General features: G+C 48.5%; 1 protein-coding gene across 5 annotated transcripts in view; it reads right to left on the reverse strand.

Annotated features, from left to right (window-relative positions):
- The window catches only part of LOC127653119 (rho GTPase-activating protein 44-like), a 92,134-nt gene that overhangs the window by 6,621 nt on the left and 67,293 nt on the right, over window positions 1-18,220 (reverse strand). For 3 of the 5 annotated variants that reach the window (XM_052139650.1, XM_052139654.1, XM_052139649.1), the window contains one exon: window positions 16,970-17,347. In XM_052139650.1, the coding sequence (XP_051995610.1) occupies window positions 16,970-17,347 (378 nt within the window). The remainder of the gene's footprint in view (window positions 1-16,969; window positions 17,348-18,220) is intronic. The other 2 variants (XM_052139652.1, XM_052139651.1) reach the window with 1 other exon arrangement.

Consider the following 18,220-nt stretch of genomic DNA (forward strand, 5'->3'; position numbering starts at 1 on the left):
TTCTTGTTGACTGTATTATGCCATTTATAGTAAAAATACATTTTGCTTTTAGCGTCACTCTGTGGATATTTCACCTAAACAACACTTCCAGATTCGGCCACTTGGGCCAGTGGTTCGAATTTCGGGAAACAGACCAAATTCAGCAGCAGAACTTTCGACCTTCATTTGCCGAATTCACAGCATGATCAGTCTGTTAAATCGTTACTTTTTACAAAAAGTACGGAGGCAACATAAATGCAAACACAGAAATCTTTACATTATGGGAAACAATGCATCACATGATCAAATGTTTACAAAAAGTTGCCAATTGTGGTCTTAGTAAAAGATGTATGCTGATTTTCATGAAAATAGCAAAGTTTGGGGCAGCTCTTTGAAAAAAACCTAAGCTGCAACTTAAAACTTAATTCAAAAACAAATTCTCTGTAAACAACTCTAATTATCTTTCACAATTTTGCTTGTTCAAGAAAGTTATAGGTGAAGCTTCCAATTTTATTTTCCCATAAATAAATGGTAATGCACGCTACTTATTTAAAAAAGTTACTTTAAGCCATAAATTCAAAAACATTCGCTAGACGGATGTATTTGACAATTGAACTGTGTCGCATAAGGGCTATGTTTGCAGATGCCAAACATTTGCAGATGTAAAAGCATTGGAAGAACACAAGATGGTGATATAACTGAAGCTGGGTCACAGGTAGAAAAAGCACTGGTAATGTATATTACAGAGGACGAGCTGATGCGGCGCAGTAGATATCAGTCCAAATTTATGAAGGTTTTTGAACATCAAGAATTAACAAAGTGACATTGATGAGTTTGCAGGTTAGTGTATAAAAAAAGTGAAACTGCGCAAACTAATCAATTAATAATGCCGACATTTATTATGCAATTTCACTGTATGTAGTGTTGAATAGGTCTTTCCTTCAAGCTGTCAAACTACAAACCGACATTCTTGTAACTGAAAACACATTGTGTACCCTGTGTAGGCTATATGAAAGTATATATATTATCCAATATAAAATATATTATCCAGTGATGGCTTGAGTAAATAATCTTTGTCCTTTGATATTGATTCAGGTCAAATTTAATGGAAAACTATGCGAGTTGCGATCCGTGGCACTGCAGAATTTTGATGCTGAGCATTGGTGGTGTGTGCATACCTTTGTAGAATTTTTTTTTAAGAATTTTAGAACGCACCATGTCATCCGCCAGATGCGTCAGTGTGAGCACCCTGCTGCTCACACTTTACCAAATATGTGATGAGAAATATGTTTGAAAAGATAAACACTATTGTGCAATGAGAAGCCCCATTTATATCTGAGAAAATCTTGCTATATATATCAATAATCATTGGGAAAATCTTCTGATTATTGATGCATGAAAAAGGCATTGATCCCAAGCCTACTGATTACATAATGTACATTACTTGTAACATATAACCCCAACACTGATCACAATGACCAAAAAACTCCACACAGAGACAACGAGATGGTCGCAAAGTGAACATGTAGTAACAATAAGAACCTTGTCAGTGGGCTATGCGGATTGTTGGACTGTATTCTGATTGTGATGACCTCCCCAGCTGTGTAAGTATGAGATGGACGAGAATGGCGTAGAGTTTCATTGACACTCTGTGATGGATTTGATTTAGAGAGAGTTTGTTTGGGGTTTACCTGGGCCCACTTGTGCAGTGGTGGGTTATTGGAAGCAGGGCATGGGTAGGGATGGAGGATGTGAGGTCAGGGCCCAAGGCGTTGAGATGAACTTCAGAAGCGATGGCTTTTGCAAATGTGTGATGTTGCTCTGGAAAGTAAGGCTGTAAGCCATGCACAGACCAGTCTCACACCATGCACAGACTACACTGACAGGATGAAGAAGCCAAGCCCCACGACTTGGAGAGAAATGAGAGAGCTGGAGTGTTACGATATGAAACAGAGAGCAAGGCTACAGTAGGCCCCAGATTCAGCCACAGCACCAGGCCAGACGGTGTGAGATGAGGCTATGGCACGGGCACAGCGAGCTCTGGCTTACCCTAAATGTCCCCCTCACACTCAGCCCACACTCAGTCCCTGGCCTCACACAGCTGCAAGGTGCACAACGATGACAGGGGATAAAAGAGTCATACAACAATCAGTGCTCAGGAGAATGACTGACAGACATGCCTCAGATGAGACAACATACAGTCAGTGCCACACAGCAGGTCACTAGAATGATACAAACACCACAGAACCTTACTTGAGAGGACAGCCTCACACCTACGCTGAGACTATAAGAAGAGCTGATACTGAACTTTAAAAGGTGAAGTGTGTAATTTTTTTGATGCTAAATACTTCATTCTATTACTGTTTAATGTGGATAGACAACTATAAGTAGGCCACTAGTGCACTAAAAAGGGTTAACCTGCAATTGTTACATTTAAAGGGTGGTTGCTCTACACTTTGCGCGCCATTCAGTCCTATTGAAACGCATCTGAACGCAGGGTGACTAGAAAAGGCAAGCTCATGCGAAGACATTTGAAGTTGCATGAACTCTGACCTGAATCTTTATGACAAGAGGATGCATGATATTTCAAAGCCAAGTGTTTAATTGTTGCAGGAAAGTGAGTAGACAATATATTTAAACATTTAAAATATAATATTATTTGTAATTTGTGATGCATTATTTACAATTTCCTGGTTCGTTGCGTTTCCCGAAAAAAATGTGCTTGCTCAAAGCCTAGTGTGACTGCCGCTTAAGGAGCTATTTTGTACCTGATCTAACACTAATGATTCAGACATGTTAAATCAGTGGTTCGCAACCTTTTGTTGATGAACGCCCCCTACTTCATTCCCTTACCCCAGCTGCCTTACCCAAGTGGAGACGTTGTTGGACCAAGATAAAAACAAACACAAAACTCAATGTTTTTAATATATTAAAAAAATAAGTGAAAAGTTAAAATAAGTGAAAAACAATATTGCAGATTTTGTCCCACTGAAATACTCATTCTACATTACAGCATTGATTTTGAGTTGGATGTATATGTACATTTACTCATATCAACAACTTTAAGGTTACCTATAACATCTATAAAAAGTAAACCAGTTATATTTTCTTATACTAAAAGAAAAATATTTTAGCCAAATGTTTTTGGGATTTATGCATTTCTTTTTCATCTTAAAAAATAGTTTATTTTGCATTTGCCCTTTTTGAACATTTAAATTTATTCATTATTTATTTTAATACTTTTAACAGTAGTGTTTGTAACAAGACCATAGTAAGCACATGGAAGCATGGATCTTCTTCACTACCATGGTTAGATGTAACATGATTTATATAAACAAACGTCTAGGTTACATATGTAACCTCCGTTCCCCGATGGAGGGAACGAGACGTTGTGTCAGAGAAGCGACACTAGGGGTCTCTCTTGAGCGCCGATATTCACCTCTGAACTATGAAAAAAGGCCAATGAGAGTTGGAAACCAGTATTTGCATGTCCCGCCCCCGGACATATGGGTATTTAAGCGGCGCAAATACATTACGAGTTCATTCAGGATTTTTCTGAGGAGCCGGAAATGGTCCGGCCACAACAGGGGCTCGGCTCAGCGACGTGGCAGGGGAGACACAACGCCTCGTTCCTCCATCGGGAACGGAGGTTACGTACATAACCTAGACGTTCTCCTTCTGTCGCCTCTCCATGTTGTGTCAGAGAAGCGACACTAGGGGTCCACTTAAAAGAGCCATGCGCTGAGCCGTGTAACGTGATCTGCTGATACAGGAGTGAGCAGGTATTCCTACGCGCAGAACAACCAACTGTATCAGGCTGCACGCACTCTTCCCCAATGCCCCATTTAAGCCATCAGGATTCCTTATCGCTACCCTGGAGGGGGAACAAGGTGATCGCCACCAACATGGGAACGGGCCAGCCTGGCTGGGCCTCTTTTCTCTATGTTTCTCGTGATAGAGCAACTACGCCGGGCCCTTACACGCATTGAGGGAAGGGGGTCTTAGCCCTTATTAGGGCGGAGAAGACCCTGCGGAGGCCACACCTACCCGGAGGGGAGGCAAATTTTGAGTGGCAAATACATCGCATGGCCTATACTTAGGTCTTATGCGGAAAAGTAGTGCGTGGTAGATCCAGCCTCGCAGAGGGGGAAGCATACAGCACGGCAACCGAGGCAGCTGTAACTGCCTAAGGGAAACACGGAGTCAACTCCGTGAGGGGACAGAACCGTGGTTTTACACACAGGGGAGTCCGAACAGGAGGCCTTACCTGTGGGGCACCTATACCAGTACAGGGTAGCTTGTGGTACCGCGAGTGGTTTGGGTCGGCGAAGTTCCTCCAAGAGAACTGCGACCCACAAGGGCTAGGGAGGAGTCAACCAGTGTCCCAAACCTGGGATCTCCTGGGAATGAAGGCGCACTGTTTCCCTGGTTAGGGGAAGGCGCTGGGTGCAAGCGATTCACCAGGTCAGATCGTGGACATGCCACCGAAGTTCTCACGGGCTCGGTACCTGAGAGAACACGGACGATACTGACTCAACTCGGAGATTGTAGAATCTCGCAAAAGTGTTAGGTGTTGCCCAGCCCGCTGCTCTACAAATGTCTGCTAGGGCAGTGCCCCTAGCCAGTGCCCACGAGGACGCAACACTCCTGGTGGAGTGGGCTCGGACCCAGAAAGGGGGGCACGGCCTGGGTGTGATAAGCCAGGGAAATGGCGCCGACAACCCAGTGGGCGTAGTCTCTGCTTGGAGACAGCATTCCTTTCTGCTGTCCCCCAAAGCAGACGAAGAGCTGCTCAGAGCATCTGGTGCTCTGTGTGCGTCCAGGTAAATACGTAAGGCACGCACTGGACACAGCAGTGAAAGGGCTGGGTCTGCCTCCTCCCGGGCAGCTTGCAGGTTCACCACCTGATCCCTGAAGGGTGTGGTAGGAACCTTGGGCACGTAGTCCGGTCGCGGTCTTAGGATCACGAAAGTGTCCGCCGGACCGAACTCCAGGCAAGCGCCGCTAACAGAGAACGCATGCAGGTCCCCCGACCCTCTTGATGGAAGCGAAGCCGATCAGCAGGGCGGTCTTGAGAGAGAGGGCCCTGAGTCCAACTGAGTCAAGCTGCTCGAAGGGGGTCTCCGGAGTCCCATAAGGATCGACCGAGAGATCCCAGGAGGGAAACAGGTTAGGCCGGAGGGACCGTGCCTCCGGCACCTTTTAGGAACCTGACGATTAAGTCATGCTTACCAAGAGACTTGCCGTCTACCGTAGTCAGGTGGGCCGATGAGCAGGCAACATACACCTTGAGGGTGGAGGGGACAGCCTCCTCTCCAGCCTCTCCTGAAGAAACACGAGCACTGACCTAACTGCGCGACTTCTGCGGGTCTTCGCCTCGGAAGAACACCAGTCCATGAACAGACGCCACTTCAGGGCGAAAGATGCCTGGTCGAAGGGGCTCTGGCTTGGTTAATAGTGTCTATGACGGCCGAAGGTAAGCCGGCTAGATCCTCCGCTTCCTGTCCAGGGACCAGACGTGGAGATTCCAGAGGTCTGGATGCGGATGCCAGAGCGTGCCCCGGCCCCTGAGAAAGAAGGTCCTTCCTCAGGGAATTCGCCAGGGAGGGGCTGTCATGAGGAGCGTGAGAGCCGAAAACCACGCCTGCTTGGGCCAGTAGGGGCCACCAGTGTGACTTGCTCCTTGTCCTCCCTGACCTTGCATAGCACCTGTGCAAGAAGGCTCACTGGGGAAAAGCGTACTTGCGCGAGACCCGCGGGCCAGCTGTGCGCCAGAGCATCTGTCCCAAGGGGAGCCTCTGTGAGGGCATACCAGATCGGACAGTGGGAGATTTCCTGGGAGGCAAACAGGTCTACCTGGGCCTTGCTGAACCTGTCCCAAATCAGCTGGACCGATTGGGGTGGAGCCTCCACTCTCCCCGGGCAAGTTTTGTCTTGACAGCCGCCCGCTATCACATTGAGGTTGCCGGGATGTGAGTGGCGCGCAGTGACTCCAGTCGCTGCTGACTCCAAAGGAGGAGACGACGGGCGAGCTGTGACATGTGGAGGGAGCGTACTCGCCTTGGCGGTTTATGTAGGCCACCACCGTGGTGCTGTCTGTCCTGACTAGGAAGTGCTTGCCACGTAATCAACGGAAGAAATTTCTTCAAGGCAAGAAAAACGGCCAGCAGCTCTAGGCAGTTGATGTGCCAGCGCAGCGGCCTCAGTTCCACCGCCTGCGGCTGCGCGCCCGTTGCACACGGCGCCCAACCCAATTTGGAGGCGCCGGTTGTAACCAGAACGCGACGGGACACCTGCTGCAAGGGTACTCCTGCCCATAGAAAGCAGAGGTCTGTCCAGGGTTTGAAGGTTTGGCGGCAGGCAGGGGTAACTTCCACGCCGACGCGTGCGTGGCGCCATGCTCGTCTCGGACTCGAAGTCTGGAGCCAATGCTGAAGTGGTCTCATATGCATCAACCCCAGTGGCGGCCGCCACGGAGGATGCCATATGCCCCAGGAGCCGCTGGAAACGCTTCAAAGGGACCACGGTGCCTGGTTCGAAGAAGCGAGGCATTCCAGCACTGACTGAGCACGCCGTTGGAGAGACGTGCTGTCATTGAGACTGAGTCTAACTCCAAACCGAGAAAAGAGATGCTCTGGACCGGGTGAGCTTGCTCTTTTCCCAGTTGACCTGAAACCCTAAACGGCTGAGGTGCTCGAGCACCTGGTCTCTGTGTGCGCATAGTAATTCCTGCGAGGAGGCCAAAATGAGCCAATCGTCGAGGTAATTGAGTATGCGTATGCCCGCCTCGTAGAAGGGCAAGAGCCGCTTCTGCGACCTTCGTGAAGATCGCGAGGGACAGAGACAGGCCAAGGGGAGGAACTTGTACTGATACGCCTGGCCGTCGAACGCGAACCGTAGAAAGGGTCGATGTCGAGGGCTAATTGAGACGCGGAAGTACGCGCCCTTCAGGTCTACCGCTGCTAACCAATCTAGATGCTGGACGCCAGATAAAATTTGTTTCTGGGTAAGCATTTTGAACGGGAGTTTGGACAAGGTCCGATTGAAAACTCGCGAGGTCCAAGATCGGTCGTGATGCCGCCTTTCTTGGGTACAACGGCAAGCGCTGTAGAAACCCTTCTTCGCTTCGGTCGGAGGGACAGGCTCTATCGCGCCCTTGATTAGAAGGGAGGCGATTTCTCGCGCAGGTAGTGGGCATGTTCGCCGTGCACTGCGGAGGAACGAACGCCCATGAAGGGGGCGGAGACCTGGCAAACTGAATTGCGTGAATCGAAGTCGGATGGTCCGTGCAGCCACCGTGGACGAGCTGGGCAGTGAAAGCCATGCCTCTAAGCTCCGTGCTAGGGGCACCAAGGGGACGAGTATTTTGGACGCATCCGGCGGGCTTCGCGAGCGGTGCGGAACAGGTAACGCGGCGCCGGAGGCGCTGTGGCGTCCCGAGGCTCTGGTGCTGAGAATAAACTCAAAGCACTTACCTTGTTCCGCGCACCCGCAGGGGCGGGTTCGTGACTGAGGAGGAGGTCTGATGCTGGCGCCCTCTGGACTCGCCTGAACCGCCGTCCGGGAACAGTTGTGGGGCTGAGGGCGGAGCACCGCATCCTGGGCGCCGAGACTGTTGAGGCCTGAAAGCACAGTGCCGCGAGAACGGCATTTGCGGGCCATGTGACCCAGAGGTAAAGGAAATAGCTCTTTATTGAGAATTTGGTACCGCGAGCCCCGCCAGGGGTGCGGCAAATGAAAAACAAAAGATTCTCCTCCCGCCCTCCACCGGGGACGGAGTGGTCTTACCACCTCCGAGCTAACTTCTTGTCCTCTGGGTCCGCTGTCTCAGGGACGCTTGGGAGCCTTCCGGTCCTCGAAGGGGTCCGTGGAGGCAGGGGCGATGCTTCCTGCGGTTTGCTCGACGCCGGGCTGAGAGCTGGGCCCAGGTTGGGGCGGAGCAGAAGGTCTTCTGGTCGCGGGAGGACGCCTCGGCGCAGCAGGTGGGCCCTGGGCCGTGGCGGCAAGCTTGCGGCACGGCATGATGTGCGAAATGGCCTCCGTCTGCTTCTTCACCAGGGAGAACTGCTGGGCAAAGTCCTCAACGGTGTCGCCGAAGAGGCCGAACTGGGAGACAGGGGCGTTGAGGAAGCGAGTCTTGTCAGCTTCACGCATCTCAACCAAGTCCAGCCATTGCTGAAGTTCCTGGACCACCAGAGTGGCCATCACCTGCCTTAGTGCCTGCGCTGTGACCTTCGTCGCTCTCAGGGCGAGGTCGGTCGCTGAGCGCAGTTCCTGCAGCGTGTCGGGATCAGGGCCACCCCGTGCATGCTGGCGGCGCTGGCTTGGCGGACCTGCAGGAGAGCCATGGCATGCAGGGCAGAAGCGGCGCGTCCGGTAGTGCTGTAGGCCTTCGCGGTGAGCGAGGATGTTGCTCTACAGGACCGGGAAGGGAGTACAGGGCGGCCCCGCCAGGTGGTAGTGCTTCCGGGACATAAGTGGAGCGCAACAGCTCTATCCACCTGGGGATCTCCGCGTACCCGCGGGCGCTCCGCCGCCGAGGGTGGCGAGGGCGGATGAGCAGGTGGCGGTGCGACGAGTGGAGAGGGGTGCTCTCCACGAAGACGCCAGCTCATCATGCACCTCCGGAAGAAAGGAACCGGGGCGAGGCTGTGAGCGCGCTCAACGCCTAAGAACCAATCGTCCAGCCGTGATGGCTGTGGGGAGGACGGAGGGTTCCAATCCAGACCCACGCTGTTGGCTGCCCGGAAAGCATATCGGACATCTGTGCGTCGGCCTCCTCCTGGGCGTGCAAGCCTGAAGGCGGCAGCCCAGAGGAGCCCTCAGCATCAGAGCCCACGCCTCCGATGTCGCGGCGAACTCATCTGCTTCCATCGCAAGAGGGTAGGCAGACTGGCTGTGAGGCGAGTCGCCGCCACCTCGAGCGGGACGGAGTCAACGAGCGTGCCGGGCGCGGGTGGTCCGAGGGGCGTACCCGGCGGAGCTGCACCCGCTGCCATCCCCGGATCGTCTCCATCGCCAGCCGCATCGCCCTCAATCCCGTGGGAAGAAGGAGCGACGCGGGGCGGTTGGAGTGGCCTGCTTACGGTTGTAAGCAAGCCGCGATCGCTAACGTTAGTCATGGTCATGTTCTCGCAATGAGAACATGAACCATCCACAAACGCAGCCTCAGTGTGATCGCTGCCCAGACACACGAGACAACGCCTGTGGCCGCCGGAAGCGGAGAGTACTCTACCGCATCCAGGAACAACACAGGGGCGGAAAGTCATCTTTATAAAGACGCGTCCTTAAAAGGACGTTCAACGCCGCTGTGTTTTTGCTCTTTTAGAGGAAATTACTCTTTTAAATAAAATCACTCTTTTATGAATGAAAGAACTCGTGAGAGATCTTTTTTATCTGCAACTGTCGATGCGCTCAGGGGCAGGAAGTGCACAGCCGTGCAAACAGGAGAAAGCCGCTGTTGTGCGCCGTAGAATCCAACAGCATGCAGCAGAGGATAGCAGGAACTCGGTGTGTAAAACGCAGCAGTCTGCAAACACGACCATCGGCTCCGAAGAAATTTTCTGAATGAACTCCCATATTTGCGCCGCTTAAATACCCGTATGTCCGGGGGCGGGACATGCAAATACTGGTTGCTAAATCTCATTGGCCTTTTTTCATAGTTCAGAGGTGAATATCGGCGCTCAAGAGAGACCCCTAGTGTCGCTTCTCTGACACAACGTGAAGAGAGCGACAGAAGGGGAACTATGGCATTTTTGTAATTATAAACAGTAGACCTACTCTAAACACATATACAAACAATAAATACAAAATATAAATATTTATAAGTTGTAACAAAAATCCCTCACTCCCCTAATGTAGCATATGACAAATTGAATAGAGCTGAAATAGTGATAATATTTATTTTCAATCTATTTCTGTCTAAAGTACAGTTAGTTCCCTTCCGAGGGAACTCGCACTGCGTCGTTGAAAACGACTCTTTGGGGAACGCTCCTTAGCGTGCGCCTCTGAATTATGAATGAAACTATTCCAATCTTGATTGGTGTTGCGTCATGACGTAACATGTGACGGCATAACCGGATGCATAAAAGTGACGCCGGTACACACACACATTAGCTTTCGCTCTTCAGCAAGCGCTCTATGTTGAAATTGTTTGTCTTATTTGGTGTTGTTTGTCTGATTTAAAAATATTATGGCCACCGAACAGTTCAAGAAGTGCGTGCACCCCTGCCCTCGTTTCATTACGTGTAGGGACACGCACGCTTTATGTGTGAACTGTTTGGGAGCGCATACTGCACAGGCAGCTCTCGAGGGATCTGCCTGTGAAAGTTGTGAAGCACTACCCATGAGAGTGCTGCGCTCCGGTTGGCGTGCTTTGATGAGCACGGTCAGGCTCGCGTTCCCCACGGTTTTGGTCCCGCGTCTGTTGAGGCAGCGCGGCGATTGAAATCGCGGGATTCGCAGCGGATTTTGCAGATGAGAATGAGACTGCTGCGCACGTTCTCATTCTTCGTTTGAGGATCCCGAGCCTACTGTGAGTGGTGCAGAAGCCCGTGTCGCGGCTTCTTCTGCCCATGATCAGGTCCCGTTGCTTGAGCTCACTGCTTCCGAGGAAGTGGATATGCTCAGTATCGATCGCGGGCGACCGTGAGCCAAGCACGCCAGGTTTTGGCCAAGCTTATGAGGAGCTGATTGAGGTTGTGGCGCGTGCGTGGCCAGACTGAATATCAGCTGGCCACAAAATGAGCAGGGAACGCAAGTTGAAAGCAAATTAGGCGTGCATTTCCTGCGGCACAGATCACAACCTCAGCACCGGGGTTTGCCGTTTTCCCGATCTCCACAAAGATATCTAAAAGCGAGATCGTGGGGTAAACCGCGATTCGTCCCGTATCTCCAGCCCCAGTGTTTGATTACAGACGATGTTTTGGGGGCACGGGATATGGGCTAAAACCCCGGCGCTGCCTAGTAAGCCCTGCAGAGATACATCTGCTTTAATAAGTAGGGCTTACATGGCCGCACACAATCGGTGTTGGTTTCCCGCCGTCTCTGACGCTTCGGGCCACATCAATTTCCAATTTCAAAAAATAAAAAACACACATCAATTGTGGTCACCAGGACTGTATCGACTAAATCCTGCCGGTATCTCGCTTCAGGAAGTCGAGAACAGTGCTCGAAAAACACCCGAGACCAGCCTCGAGAGGCTGGTTCCCTTAGTAGATTTTGTAGAGGCGTGGAATCATCTTCCCAACATATCTGCATGGGTCCTGCATATAATAAAATCAGGGTACAGACTGCAGTTTGGGCACCGCCCCCCCCCAAATTCTCTGGGGTGGTGCAGACTACAGTGGTTCCGGAGCAGGCTCAGGTGATGGAACAAGAAGTGCAATCTCTGCTGCTGAAGGAGGCCATAGAACGTGTTCCTCATTCAGACAGGGAGTCCGGTCTTTACAGCCGGTACTTTATAGTTCCAAAAAGGATGGGGTTGAGGCGATTTTAGATCTCAGAGTTTTGAACCGGCCTTTGAGGAGGTTCAGGTTCAAAATGCTTACCATTCCTGTCATCGTGAGTCAGATCAGATCCGAGGACTGGTTTGTCACGATAGATCTAAAAGACGCCTATTTTCATGTACCCATCCTTCCATGTCACAGGAGGTTCCTGAGGTTACGCTTTCAGGGGCGAAGCTTACCAATATCGGGTTCTTCCGTTCGGCCTAGCACTCTCTCCCGCACATTCACCAAATGTATGGATGCAGCTCCTGCTCCTCTGAGACTTCAGGGCATCCGCATACTGAATTTTATCGATGACTGGCTCATTCTGGCCCAGTCTCGAGAAATGGCGATTCGGCATCGAGATGTCGTCCTTGGCCATATTCGAAGTTTGGGGTTGAGACTCAACACAAAAAAGAGTGTGTTACAACCATCCCAGTGCACAACGTTTCTGGGTGTTGTGTGGGACTTCGGTTACGATGCAGGCACGCATGTCTCCTGCACGTGTCGAGTCCGTTCTGGCGATGGTGTCCGGGTTAAAACTAGGCCAGGCCATCACTGTAAAGCAGTTTCAAAGACTGCTGGGCCTCATGGCAGCGGCATCCAACATTATACCTTTGGGCCTTCTACACATGAGGCCCCTCCAGTGGTGGCTGAAAGCCAAGGGGTTTTCCCCAAGGGGAATCCATTTCAGTATAATCAGAGTAACGCGCAGATGCCTTCGTTCTCTGCTAATATGGAAGAAACCTTGGTTCCTGTCCCTAGGGCCAGTGTTGGGAGCGTCATGTCGCCGGAAAACCGTTTCGACAGAGGCCTCCCTCACTGGCTGGGGCGCGGTCATGGACGGCCGCTTTGCCAGGGGTCTGTGGCAGGACCATCATCATTCTTGGCACATAAACTGTCTAGAGATTTTGGCTGTGTTCAGGGCTCTGAGGAGCTTCCTTCCAGACATCTAAAGTTACCATGTCCTAGTACGTTCGGACAATACATCAGTGGTAGCTTATCTGAACCAACAAGGGGGACTCGGATCAGCCCTCTGTGCAGACTGGCGCATCAGATAATTCTTTGGTCCCAAGGGAAAATACTGTCTATCAGAGCAATGTATGTTCCGGGGTTCAGAATCAGGGAGCAGACATCCTGTCGAGGCAGGGGCTGAGGCCGGGGAATGGAGACTTCATCCAGAGGTGGTGAAGTCGATAGGGGACAAATTTGGACCATCGGAAGTGGATCTATCCGCGTCTCGAGGGACGTCCCACTGTCCACTTTGGTTCTTCCTCTCACATCCAGCCCAACTGGGGTTGGATGCCATGGTACAGGCCTGGCCGAGGTCTCGCCTGTACGCATTTCCCCCGATCGCTCTGCTCCCGGGAGTCCTGGAAAGGGTCCGCCAAGAGGGCATCAGTCTACTTCTGGTTGCCCCGATGTGGCCGGCCCGAGTATGGTTCTCAGACATAATTTCACTCCTGATAGCTCCGCCACGGCAGATTCCTCTGAGGAGGGATCTGCTGTCTCAGGCAGGGGGCACAGTTTTCCACCCTCGTCCTGAGCTGTGGAAACTGTCGGTCTGGCCCCTGAGGTGGTTCAGTACCTAAATGCTGGTCTATCAGCGGGGGTGGTTGAAACCATACTTGGCTCTAGGGCTCCATCTACTAGGAGATTATATGGCCTCAAGTGGAATGTGTTCTCCACTTGGTGTAGAGAACATGAATTAGATCCAGTTAACTGCCCGGTGGCTTCAGTTCTGGAGTTTCTTCAAAATCGTTTCTCTGCGGGTCTCTCCCCTTCCACACTTAAGGTGTACGTGGCTGCCATTTCGGCTTTCCATGCACCACTGAGTGATGGGCCTCTGGGGAGGCACCAGCTGGTCATTCGTTTTCTCCGTGGTACATGGAGGATGAGACCGACAACCAGGTCCAGGGTTCCTGCCTGGGACCTGGCGGTGGTTCTCGAAGGGTTATCCCTGGCCCCCTTCGGACCCCTTCAGTCGGCTTCACCCAAGGACCTGGCGTTCAAGATGGCTTTTCTCTTAGCTATTACCTCTCTAAAGAGGGTGGGAGATCTTCAAGCCCTGGCAGTAATACCAGCTTGCTTGGAGTTTGACCCTGGCGGAGTTAAAGCCATTCTGCACCCGAGACCTGGCTATGTGCCTAAGGTGCCTTCTAACGCGGCACGGTCTCACGGTCCTGCAGGCTTTTCATCCTCCACCTCATGTGTCGGCAGAAGAAGAGAGGCTCCATTTGCTCTGCCCTGTCAGAGCTTTGGGCATTTACCTCGAGAGGTCCTCTTCTTGGAGGAGGTCGGACCAACTGTTAGTGTGTTTTGGGGTCACCTAAGAAGGGGCTCCCTGCCTTGAAACAAACCATTAGTAATTGGATTGTTCAGGCTATTATCTCGACCTACAGGTGCTAATTTGCCTTCACCTTTGGCCATAAGGGCTCATTCAACTAGAGGCATGGCGTCCTCTAGGGCTCTCTTATCGGGAGTGCCCCTCCAGGAGATCTGTGAGGCAGCCGGTTGGGCTACCCCGCACACTTTCATCAGGTTTTATAGTCTGCACCTCCCTAGTACGCCTGGCGCACGTGTGCTCTCGTCCTAGTTGAGTGCCTGAGTTCAGTTTCACTCTAGGGCAGGCCTTTTTTCGGTGCGTGGCCTAGTGGGCATTCGTTCCCCAAAGAGTCGTTTTCAACGGCGCAGTACGAAGTTCCCTCGGAGGGAACGTCTCGGGTTATGACTATAACCCTTGTTCCCTGAGAAGGGAACGAGACACTGCGTCGTCCTGCCACGCCCCTCAATGCCTGAGAGCGGCTTGCTTCATCGCTAGGCTAATGTGTGTGTGTACCGGCGTCACTTTTATGCATCCGGTTATGCCGTCACATGTTACGTCATGACGCAACACCAATCAAGATTGGAATAGTTTCATTCATAATTCAGAGGCGCACGCTAAGGAGCGTACCCCAAAGAGTCGTTTTCAACGACGTTTTCAACGACGCAGTGTCTCACACCAAATGTGATGGGAACTTTAATAGGAATTACTGTTCGGCGGTGGAACAGGAAAATTGTGTTTCAGACATTTGATATGTATATACCAGGGGTGGGCGTGAGTCATATGTGTCCCAATAATCAGTGGTTGAACACCTTTGCCAGTGCCAGAATTCGTGTTCACTACAGTATATACTGATTCACGGCATAGCGAGCTAGTGAGCTGATTGAGACACAAGGTGTTTTTAGCTCAGTCACCTTTTTGCAACCTGAATTTGTTCAGAAGGTTAAATATTTGTGACACCTGTTACAGTGTTCCAACATTATTCCAGATTATTCGTAAAATACCACTGTTTAAACTATAAAAACTATGGTACATTTTCATAAGGGAAAATGCAAAATAGAATAAAGGGCTCTGAAGATTTATGGACAAAGCTAGATTTCCTTCTGGGGTGGCTGTGGCTCAGGTGGTAGAGTGGGCTGGCTGCTAATCACAAGGTTGGTGGTTCGATTCCTGGCCCACACGACTCCACATGCCGAAGTGTTCTTGTGCAAGACACTGAACCCCAATTTGCTCCCAATGGCAGGCTAGTGCCTTGCATGGCTGCTCTGCTGCCATTGGTGTGTGAATGTGTATGTGAATGGATGAATGGGACACAGTGTAAAGTGCTTTGGTAACCTCTAAGGTTAAAAAAAGGTGCTATATAAGTGCAGACCATTTACCATAGATTTCCTTATATGTAAAATCTGTTCTCTTTTAATGCAAATAAATAAATAAAACTGGATAGTTTATTGTTTCCTGAATAAAAATAAAATCCATGATTAAAGTAAAACCTTATGTACTTAATTAGACATAAATAAATATGGCAATCCCTTAAAGTAGTCAGTTTATATATATATATATATATATATATATATATATATTTTTTTTTTTTTTTAATTGAATTAGCCTTATTCAGGGATTATTAATCTAACCAGCTGCAGATAAAGAACTATTGCAAATAAATAAATAAATAAATAAACAAAATAAGACGACTTAGACTTGGCCTTGAAAGACTTGGGAATTGACTTGGACCTCAGAGACTTGTGAACTGCCTCAAAGTAATAATAATAATAATAATAATAATACTGTATCATATTACTGTATAATGACAAACTGGACAACAATAAATATTTGTTGGGTTGTAATATTAATATATTCTGTAACAAGGGAATTCAAAAATGTTACTGCGTGAAGACGTTTGCACACCCTGTTCACTAAAAAACAATTTTTTTTGTAAAAATATATGTAGGTAAATATTGCTTTTTTTTAGCCCTGTATTGTGGAAAAACTGGAAAAATTATCTTTTAATTATTAATTATCTTTAACTAGATTTTAATTTAATTAAACATTTTGAATGTAATTGGCTACAATGGCTGATAGGATGAATTTCAAATTATGATTTAAAATAAATTGATTTGGTCGGTTGCTGGGGCCTAAGAAATCGTAAACCCACCCCTGGTCATGTGATTCTAACATGGCAGTCCCCACAAGGGGACCCACTCCATGTAGAATAAAACTGCCTTAATAAGGTTACTGATATGATTGGAGTCTTCATTTAATGTGAGTGGAAATAATTTTTTATACGTGTTTCAAAATTTCAATTCATGTCTTTAGAACATAAGTCTTTTTATTGAGAAAAAACTGACTGCACCTTTAAACTTTTTCAGTGTGGACAAGCAACTTTTGGAAAACATCTGAAAACCACAGTGTGGACAGAGAGCGTTTAGAAAACTAAAACATAGTTTTCAAATTTATCCGATTAATGCAGATGGCATAGATGCACAATTTTTACGTAAAATTGTTTTTTCAGTGCAGGTTAGTCTCACGTAGGCAGTATTTTTAACAATACCTTTAACCTTAAAAACCTTGTGGCTAACAAAGTGGCCAACAAAGCATGCCAAACAAACGCTGCAGCAACCACTTGCATGGCACACTGTAAATGATGCAATCAAGTCGGTCTTCCTACAAAAATATCTGAATATTTTGCAATAAATAAAAAATATACTGTTTCTATACTTTAAATCTATAGTTATATTTTTTCCATCGTTTATAATTAAATTACATCATGCACAACAGTTCATAGGATTGTAGTTCATGCCCTCATGAAAGATGGTGAGCAAAGGGAGAGCGTTTGAGAAGCTTATTTGAGAAGAGCCATTTTTGCAATTGCTTTTGGTCCTGCCAGTGGCACAAAAATTACACACTTCACATTTAAGAATTCCCTTTGTTTCCATTATTTTGTTAAAGTTGTACAGCTAGAATATAATACTAGGGATGCAACATAATTATAAAATAATAGTATACATCTTAACGGCAACTGAATCTATGGGCACCCCATATTTAGAGTCTTAAAGGTAGAACATAATAATCATAGGGGACCCAACTCCTTATAGTTCATCGCCTGCGTAGGACGGTGAGACAGACAGTTTGAGAGAGGGACGCTGGACCCCCACTCGTGTTGTTGCCACTGAGGCATGTTTACCTGTGGACATGCTCTCCCCGGGGGACAATCCGTCAAGTAGACCCTGCTCCAGGGGTTGGGGGGCCGTAGGGGGGACAGTGGGCGGCTGGGGAGGGGGCAAACTGGGTCTCTGTCTGGGCTTTGGGGTAGGCCGGGATTTTGTGAGTGTACCAGTAAGAGAGGGCGGAGAGGACAATGAATGGGGTCCCCCTAATGGGATCTGGCCAGGGGAAGAGGCGGGCGCATGTCCAGGGGGACAGCCCAGACCGTAAGGTGAAGGGGTACTTGGGGGAGTAGGGGACAGGCTGACCGGAGACGGCTGACCTGTGGATTGGTCTGACATCCCCCCCGACTGGCCGTAGGGAACCTTAGGTGGCACAGGGGCTAGTTTCTTAGAGGCTGTGAAGAGAGAGAGAGAGAGAGAGAGAGAGAGAGAGAGAGAGAGAGAGAGAGAGAAGACAAAATTTAATTTGCATGCATGTAAACTTTAAAGACCCTACTCGTTTACACATAGTATTAACATCTATCTTATGTGTTCACAAGTGGACAAAATTAAAGGTAAAATTGGTGTCAGGAACATAAACAACTCCCCAAACAGGACAAACTATAACAAAGGACCTATTACAAATACATTGGTGTTATAATAACAACAGCAATATCAAAACGCAATTTATTTGCATGAGATGTACATAAACCAAACATAAGCACACAAAGTGAGAAAATCAAATCCATGCACACAACTATGAAACTCTTATTTTGGTTAAATATCCAGGGTGTTTGTTTTGCAAGTGGTAAAAATCAGATTTATTTTTGCAATAAATATCTAATTCAATTATTATTTGTTATAAGTTTTTTGGTCTCAAAGCCTTTTGGACCTCAGAAGAATTAATAACACAACAGACAACGAATCTACGAGACTCTTAAAGAAACAGTTCACCCCAAAATAAAAATTCTGTCATCACTTATTTACCCTCAAGTTGCTCCAAACTCATATGACTATCTTTGTTATGTGGAACACAAAAGGATATATTTTAAAGAATATTGCAATCACTTTTTTCAAAACAATAGCACTTGATAATGAATCACTTTAAAGCTTACTAAAGATCGTAAGGGTTAATACGTTAGTCGATGCAACTCATGTGTAAAATTCCAAGTCTTCTGAAGCCATACAATCACTGTGTAAGATGTTGTAACAAGGTTTAAAATGGGCAAGGAGGAGGCGGGAACTGTCTGAAGCATCAAAGTAATATTTTTATGAAAACTTAAACAAAA

The sequence above is a fragment of the Xyrauchen texanus genome, chromosome 12 (assembly GCF_025860055.1).
Source record: "Xyrauchen texanus isolate HMW12.3.18 chromosome 12, RBS_HiC_50CHRs, whole genome shotgun sequence".
In the NCBI taxonomy this organism is placed as follows: Eukaryota; Metazoa; Chordata; class Actinopteri; order Cypriniformes; family Catostomidae; genus Xyrauchen; species Xyrauchen texanus.